Genomic DNA, 8,667 nt, shown 5'->3' on the forward strand with positions numbered 1-8,667 from the left:
GGCTCTTCCAAATTCCAAATCCTTCCAAGAGCCTGCAGACACTCTGTGTGGGTGTGTGTGGGTGTGTGTGTGTGTGTGTACACACAAATGAGCTTTGCAGTGAAGCCAAGATAGCACTCTGGAGTGTTCATATCCAAGATCTTTGTCACACAGGAAAGTGACTAATAATAACTGGATACGTTACACATTTTTGGTAGAGATGTCAGATAAAATGCAGAATCCCACCCAAATGCAAAATTAGGTAAAGGGGGAAAAATCTGCATTAAAGGTATATATCAAGGGGTGCCTGGATGGCTCAGTGGGTTCAAGCATCTGCCTTTGCTTCAGGTCATGATCCCAGGGTCCTGGGATTGAGCCCCGCATCGGGCTCTCTGCTCAGTAGGGAGCCTGCTTCCCCCTCTCTTCATTCTCTACCTCTCTGCCTACTTGTGATCTGTCAAATAAATAAAATTTTTTTTTTTTTTTTTTTTTTTTGTCGGCGTGAGCACAGGCAGACAGAGTGGCAAACAGAGGCAGAAAGAGAAGCAGGCTTCCTGCTGAGCAAGGAGCCCGGTGCGGGACTTGATCCCAGGATGCTGGGATCATGACCTGAGCCGAAAGCAAGCCGCCTAACCAACTGAGTCACCCAGGCATCCCAATAAATAAATCTTTTTTTTTTTAATATTTTATTTATTTATTTGACAGAGAGAGATCACAAGTAGACAGAGAGGCAGGCAGAGAGAGAGGAGGAAGCAGGTTCCCCGCTGAACAGAGAGCCCGATGTGGGGCTCCATCCCAGGACACTGAGATCATGACCTGAGCCGAAGGCAGCAGCTTAAACACACTGAGCCACCCAGGCGCCCTAAATCTTTTTTTTTTTTTTTTTTATATAAGAAAAGTATATCTCAAATATTTTATGGGACACAATTCTTGGAAACGTCGATTCCATGTTTATCTGTGATTCTAATTTAATTGAGTGTTTATTATTGTTATATTTGCTAAAATTGGCCAGCCTTCCTGGATGGGGCCCTTCGAATTTAGGAGGACTGTAGCACTTCTTCTGGGCATCCACCCTCCAGAAAGGAGGAGAGGAGCCGCATTACCAGGACAAGAACAATCACTGTGCATGGCCACACACATTTTGGGACCTGTATCAACGTTCAGCCGGAGAAACGAAGAGCGTACATTTACTTTTTGAGGCACAATGCCATCTCTCCAAAGATCTAAAAGACAAAGGTAACACTGGGTTCCTGGGAGAAAGGGGGCCGGGTTGCCAGGAGGAAGAGGTGGGAGGAAAAAGGCGTCCCTGCGCAGTCTACTATGCACAGTGTGACTTTGAACCAAAGGTATTGCTCGTTAGAAAGTTTCCACTAAGGTAGTGAAAGAGGTTAGAAATCCATATCAAACAGCAACACAATACGCCGAGGAACAGGACATCGTGATTTCTGGTCGCGCATGGTAGGGTGCACGAACTCTCTCTGTGAGACACCGGGGCTTTCCAGAGAAAGGGACCCTAGTAAGGCCGGTGCTGCTGCTGGATCTGCTCGGCTCCGAGCTCCGCAGGGCACTGGGCACAGGAGCACCCGAGGCTGGAGAACGAGGTGTGAGCAAACCCACGGGATCTGCTGACACCGAGCTGGTTTGAAACCCTCATTTCCACGTGGCCTTAAGGACCCATGTGCTCATCAGCATATCTGTTCTGGCTTTTGTACAGGAAGTCCAGCCCCTGTTGAATAAGTCAAGAGCCAGTAGGAAGCAGAGCGGGTGGAGGGACACAAAGCGAGGTTGCGGGATACAACATCGAACCAGAGGAGCACTGGGTCACACCGCGATGCGGTGAATCTGGAAAACAGTGTCTGAACTGCCTGGAAAGGCGCTCCCTGATTGTGCTGTCCCTTTATCCTTCGAAAGGAACTTGGGGTTCTGGCCCACCTACCCGAGCCTGACTCTTGGAATGTCTCCCCACCGCCAGCCAGGGCAGGGGCCCTCCGCCCCTCCCCCGCCACAGAATGTCATGAGGTCATGCATTCTCACCCTGTTTAGATTCAAACTTTCCTGGCCTTGGCTTGGGTCTTGAGTGTCTCTCCTGCAGCAGCTCACCGTGTGGGGCCCGGACCTGACTTTTGTCACTGTGGAGGCTGCCAGGCGGCAGCGTCCTCTGCCTGTGCGGATGGCTTTCCAAGGAGGTGAGTCTTTGGCTTTGGGTTGGACGTGTCAGGGGCCAGGCCACCCCTGAAGCCCTTGGGATTCAAATGTGACACCGGCCAGGGGCACTTGGGTGGCGTTAGGTAGAGGAAGGGAGCGCACTGGACCCCCAGGGACAGCGACCTGGGGGCTGAGAGGCTGGGAGTCTGCAGAAACCTGCTAGGACGTTGGGCAGGGGCTCCTTGGAGGTGGGTCGGGCCCTGTCGGGGGAAACGCCCTGTGTGTGGGGAGAAAGGATGGCGGCAGTCTCGCCGATTCTCTCCGGGGACACACGCCTCCTTGGGCCCGGTGCAGGGAGAGGTGGGAGTGTGTCATGAGGGCGGCACAGGCCGGTCTTAGCCAGAACGCCGTTCCATGGGACTGTGTGCGGCCCAGTGTGCAATGGCGTGTCCTGCCCGAGACCTGGGCCGGTGGTCACTCTGAGCCCACGTGCCCCCAGGCCTCATAGGCCTTGTCTTGGATTCGGCAGGGTCGTGGCACCAGGTGGCCTCAAGGTAGGGTTCGGGCTCTTCAGCTGCTCTGGGTCGCTCCCCTCTTGAGGAATCGCAGTTCCCACCTGCTTCCTCTTGTCCTGTGTTCTGGGCTGCTGTCCCAGGCTGGCCCTGTGTCCAGGGTGTGTGGATGGTTCTGAGACGGGCTTACCGCAGGGTTTGGGGGGAGCTGTCCTGGCAGAGATCCAGGTCAAGTGTTCTTGTTCGCTTGTGCCGGGCCGGGGAGTAGAGGGTGGGATTCGCCGGGAGCCTCGAGGACCGGAAGGCTGGCGGGAGAGGGGCCCGAACGGTTCAGACGCTGTCTGTTCACAGGGCCCCTCCAGGTGCCTAGGATGGACCTTGCAGAAGGTCTCCAGCGGCCAGGGAGGCTGCTGAGGCCATTTCCCACAGGTCAGGGTTCCACCCAGACCCGAGTCTTGGGAGGCCGCCCGTGAGGCTGGAGAGTCGTGTGTGGGGGTCCGTGGCTGGTTCTCAGAGGCAGTGCTGGCCCAACGGCCTCTGCTGGGCAGACAGGATGACGTGCTGGGAGGGGCGGGGGCGGGAGGTCCCTGCGGGAGGCCAGAGCATGGAAAGGACTCTGGGACACTGGCAAACTGCACCTTTTGCTGTGTGATGCCCCTCACGCGAAGCCACGGGATTCACTGCTCTGCTCCCGGGGACTAAGGGTGTCCCGGGTCCTCCCTCCCGGCTGCGGATTCTCTGACCCCATCCGGCCCTTTCCTTCTGTCCACAGCATCTGCAGTGCTGGGACGCCATGTGGCCACGGACCCGGGAGCCTCCCTGTCTGCTTTCATGGCACGGCCCTTCCCCCCACCCACTGCCGGCGCCCCCCACCGGCCACTCTGGGGGCAGCACCCGCCGCCCCTCCTGACCCAGCCATTCCCTCCTGGTGGCCCCCTGGTGCTGCCAGCTTTCTCCAGGACTCCGCTGGTGGCAGGAGAGGCTGGCCTTGGCCCCAATGGGACTGGGACCTGCAATGTCACTGTGCAGGTCAGGTCAGAACAGGGGTGCTCCGTGACCCCCCAGACTCAGACCATCGTCCTCACTCCGGCCCCCCTCAGCTGGAGTGCTCCAGGGGCCCTCGGTGGGGGTGCTGCGTGTCCCGCACCCATCTTCGTGACAGCCTCTGCGGTGGAGACCAGCATGCCTGCCTCGGCCGTGGGGGCTCCCAGGCCGGCAAGGGAGGCTTGGCCCCAAGCCTTCCACCTCCGGCTCAGCCCCCAGTCGCGCAGCTGACCACCGTCGTGCCCCCAGTCAACGCCAGGCCACAGCCTCACGGAGCTTCCAGGAGCCGGACCACGGCCTCGCCCCAGGACTCCTGTAACCCCAAGAGTGTTTACGAGAACTTCAGGCGCTGGCAGCGCTTCAAGTCGCTGGCCCGGAGGCACCTCCCGCACAGCCCCCCCGACGCAGAAGCTCTCTCCTGCTTTCTCATGTGAGTGGCCTCGGCTCTCCCTCAGCCCTCACGCAGGCCCACCTTGGGGCGCGCACACAGGGCGGTGATCTAGGGCCGCTGGGAGGAAGGTCAGGGGCCGGGACCCTGCTCTAGGAAGGCACTTTCCGGTCCAGGACACCTTTCAGTCACGCATCTCAACTAACACTGGGGGGGCGGTGTGTGTGTGTGGGGGGGGGGGGGGGGGGGGTTGTCCAGCCAACCTGTACCTTGCAGAGACATCACGGTGACAGTCGCTGGGGACTCACAGGCAGATAGGGTCCGGGTGTCAGAGGAGCGGCTGTGGTTTGGGTGCCGCACTCTTGGTCATCCTGTCTCCATGCAACCCGGGCCTGGGGCATCTCACGGCCAGGGGACCAGCCCAGCAGAGGAGACTTGGGACTTGCAGGGCCAGCAGAGGTCCTGTGCGGGCCCCACCCTCGCTGTCCCAGAGGATCCCTCAGAACTGGAGGGGAGGGAGCAGAGGTGGTGTAGGGGTGAGGGTGGGGGATCCTTCCTGCGGAGCTCTGACCGGGCAGGCCTGGCCTTGGCATCTGAGGTCCCTCCTGAACACGGGGGGTGATGGCATTTCCTGCCATTTCCAGGCTGGACTCATTGCTGGGCACCTTGATGTCCGCGAGTATTATTACAAGAGGCAGAGTCCAGAAGGACTGACTTCCCAGGCCACCCCGTCCCTGCTCCTGTCAGTGGACAGTCAGCCTGGTGCCCGGAGCCCAGGGCTGGTTGTGGTGTGGTGGGAGGCGGTGACCGTGGTGGTGGTGGTGAAGGTTGATTTGCACACCCCGACACCCCCTGTCACCTGCCAGCACTCGTTCATGCTGGGTGGGGGACACGGGCTCCAGAGGATCCGGGGAAGGCTGGGGGTGACCGGACTGCAGCCGGCCCCCTGACCCCGACGCCTTACAGCCCGGTGCTACGGACCCTGGCGCGCCTGAAGCCCAAGATGACGCTGGAAGAGGGAGTGCGGCGGGCCGTGCAGGAGTGGCAGAGCAAAAGCAACTTTGACCGCTTGATCTACTACGAGATGGCGGGAAAGTAAGTCAGGTTCTCTGGCCCGGGGCTCTTGGGCGAGTGGGCCGGGGGCAGGGTCTGGCTATGCTGATGCTCGCTTGTCCCAGTGGGCCACCCTCCCCACCTCCCTGGCGGTTCCACCTTCCCTTGCTCTGGACCCACCCCTAGCTCCGCCAGAAGGTCTCAGGACGGGGTTGGGGATCCTGAGGCCTCCTCGCCTGGGGTCGGACTCCCTCCGACTCAACTCCCTGAGGGGGTGGTGGAGGCGATGCGCCGGACAGCCCGCCTGCCTCCTCCTTGGTGGCCGGGGCCACGGCCGTCCCTCCAAGGCCCCGCCTCTCCCGGTCCCTCGACCTGCTGCTGGCCCTGCTGGCTCCAGGGCTGGGGCCCCCTCCTCAGTGCGGCCTGGGACTCCTCACCCCCAGGTTCATGGAATTCGAGATGGAGGAGGAGATGCAGATGCGGAAGTTACAGTGGGTGAAGGTGGCCCAGGGCCTGCCTCCCCCAGCGCCCCCGAAGCCTGAACGGCGGGGGCCCCCAGCCGCGGGAGCGGGCCCGCAGCCAGGTAAGGCCCCCACATCCCCATGACCGCGGGTGGCCAATGGCTGTGGGGGCCAGGGAAAGGCCTCTGTCCCTGGGTCGTGTCTGCTCCCACAAGGGGACATTGGTCGTTTGACCAGATCAGCCGGGGGTCTCAGCTGCCCTTTGTCAGGACGGGTATTGACCTGGTGAATTTCTTGACTCCTCGCCCCACGCCTGTCAGAGGACCTGGCACCAAGTGGGGAGTGGGGCTGTGGGGAGTGGGCCGTGGGGAGACCCCTGGAGGATCAGGGGGTCCGCCCTTGCTCACGTGGCTGGCTGTGAGACACTCCTCCTCCCCGCTCTGCCAGTCCCACGGTGCCCATAGCTTCCGGTGGCCCTGACCCAGCCCCCAGGGACATCAGTGTCCCCCTAACCCTGCCCTCCCGATGCTCTGCCCGAGCCGCTCACGCCTCCTCCCTCCTTCTCGCTCTGCCTCAGCGTGCGTTCCCAGGAAGGCGGGTTCCAGGGCCCAGCCCTCCCGCCTGCAGCCACACCGACCCCCGCGCGGCGCCGGCAGACCAAGGCGCCCAAGGAGATCCCTCCAGAGGCTGTGAGAGAGTACGTGGACATCATGGAGGGGCTGCTGGGGCCTGGCCGCTCAGCCCCGGGGGGCCCGGCAGGTGAATGGGGAGAGGACGGAAAGGAGCCACAGCAGGACGAGGCCGCGACCTCCCCGGACCCGGGTCTCCTGAGCTACATTGACGAGCTGTGTTCCCAGGAAGACTTCATCACCAAGGTGCGCTGGCCCGCAGCCTGGTGTCTGGAAGATTCCAGGGACTGGCACTCCAACGCCCAGTTCGGGGCTGAGCCCAGGCCTTTGGCATTAAGCGCTTTCCTTGTTCCTGGGCTGTGTGCGCATGTGTGCGTGCATCCTTGTGTACTTGCCACGTGCGTGCAGGCATGTGTGTATACTGCTGTGCGCGCAGGCGTGCGTACACACGTGGACGTGTGTGTGCCCACATGCCCAAGCATCGTGTTTTGTGTGTTCGTGTGTGTTTGTGCATGTGCATACCCATGCGTGTGCGCATAGAGGCCTGTGCGTGTGCATTTGTGCCTTGTGTGGATGTCTTTGTGTATGTCTGCATGTGGTCCTGTGTGTCCGCTCACGTGTGTGTCGGCCTAGGGGTATGTCCTTTGGTGTCTGAGAGTGCACGTATGTTTTGGGGGGGTGTGTGTCTGTGTGCATGTCCAGGTTTTGTCTCTCTGTGTACACACATGTGTGAATGTGTGTGTGTGTCTGCACACATGCATGTCTGTGTGTGTGTGTGTGAGAGAGAGAGAGAGAGAGAGAGAGAGAGGCCAGTGACTGTATCGTGAAAACTTCTCCCACCGTCTGGAGAAGGATGGGTGTGTCTTCACTTTTCCGCATTTCCTGCCGACCCTCCTGGCTCACAGGGGGCTCCCTGCCAAGTCTGGGCCCCAGCCTCTTTCCTCTGTCCCAGGTGGAGGCAGTCATCCACCCCAGCTTCCTGGCGGAATTGTTGTCCTCGGAACCACAGCTGGACCTCCTGGCCCTGGCTGAGAAACTGGAGCAGGAGGAAGGGCTCAGCCCCGCAGAGGTGAGCCCGGGGAAGGACGGGCTCCAGGCAAGCTGCGGGATGCAGGGGACCCAGGCGATGCAGGGGGAGGGAGTGGGGTCCCAGGTGAGCCCGAGGAGGGGACCCAAAACAGAGACCCACATGACTCTGTCCCCCTTTGCTTCTTGTGAATCACAGCACTGGGGAGGCCAGCGTCGGGGGGGCACAGAGCAGAGAATGGGAATGGAAGATGGGCAGCCCTGGGACGGGAGGGAGGGAGGGACTAGGGGGATGTCAGCAGAGCCACAGCCTCGTGGGTCACCCTCCCTGCCTCCCCCGGTGCCACCGTCCCATGCCCCCGTCTCACTGGCCTATGCTGGCCAGTCACTGTCCCCTCTTTCCTCAGCTGGTGGGAGAAAAGACTGGCGGGCCTTGAATACGGAGGAGGGTGTGCAGGCACCGCCACGTCTCTGCGCGGCCCGGTCGGGCCCCCAGTGCTGAGCACGAGAACCGGTCCCGGGATGGGGCTGGGGGTCAGCGACAAAGCCTGCCCAGCAGACACCGACGGCCAAGACCTTCAGAGGCATGGCCGAGCACAGAAACAATTGTCGGGGCCCGGAGCCTTTGCTCTCTGTCCCGGACGACAGGAGGCCCCCTGCACCCAGGGCCCGACGGGTCCCCGCCCCTCCGGAGGGGCAAAGGTGTGCCGCCCCTGGACCGGGCCCCAGAGATGCCCCGCTTCTCAGAGAGGCCCCTCCTGCTAGGGACAACTCGAGGGCTGGTGGATGGGTCCAGTGAGGACGAGGAGGAGCTCCCCAGCCTGGCCTTCCTCCTGGCCTCTCAGCACAGGCTGCTGCCCTGGAGGCTCTCCCAGAGTCCCGCTCCTGCCTCAGTCATCCCCAGCCCTGGCGGTTGGGGGGCCGCAGGGGGCCTCCACGGGCCCCCCTCTCCTCAGAGAAACAGGCCTCGGTGACGGCCCACCGCCCCAGCTACAAAGTCCAGGAAGCGGGCTCTGTGTGAGGGTCCTGCCTCTGTGGCAAAGATTTGCCCCTGCCTGGGGCCAAACCTCAGGGTGTCTGGGAGGGCCGGCCTTGGCTGTGGGGCTGGTTCACCCCTCACAGCCTGCAAAGAGAAGGCGTGACTCCTTGGTCACAGGGGAGGAGAAGGAAGCGTCACTGCAGCCAGTAGGGAGAAGTGGGCCTGCGCTCCAGGGCCGGCACTCCCGCGGCCCCCCAAGGAGCCTAGGGGGTCCTTCTCAACCTGGTGCTGATCCTGGCTGTGGGAGGGAGGGGGGGGGAGGGAGGGGGAGAAGGAGGGAGGGAGGGAGGGAGGGAGGCAGGCCATGACTGTGGGGGTGGGGTGTGCTGTAGCCCATTGAGGCACCTTGTGTAAATGGGGAATAAAGTTAAGTTTTCCGTTAAACGCTCTG

The 8,667-nt window shown here is 61.6% G+C and overlaps 1 protein-coding gene across 1 annotated transcript; it reads left to right on the plus strand.

The window, feature by feature from the left end:
* Window positions 1–977: 977 nt before the first annotated feature.
* LOC123392891 (NUT family member 2G-like) lies at window positions 978–8,211 on the plus strand. The gene is given in 11 exon segments (XM_045083041.1): window positions 978–1,215; window positions 2,023–2,165; window positions 3,409–3,831; window positions 3,834–4,110; window positions 5,035–5,163; window positions 5,565–5,704; window positions 6,160–6,224; window positions 6,227–6,457; window positions 7,164–7,531; window positions 7,645–7,751; window positions 7,886–8,211. Coding segments are annotated over 10 exon segments (2,082 nt in total). The 5' UTR covers window positions 978–1,215; window positions 2,023–2,149.
* The last annotated feature ends 456 nt before the right edge of the window (window positions 8,212–8,667 follow it).

Source organism: Mustela putorius, unplaced genomic scaffold (genome assembly GCF_011764305.1).
Source record: "Mustela putorius furo isolate JIRA1106 unplaced genomic scaffold, ASM1176430v1.1 tig00000680_pilon_pilon_pilon, whole genome shotgun sequence".
Taxonomy (NCBI): domain Eukaryota; kingdom Metazoa; phylum Chordata; class Mammalia; order Carnivora; family Mustelidae; genus Mustela; species Mustela putorius.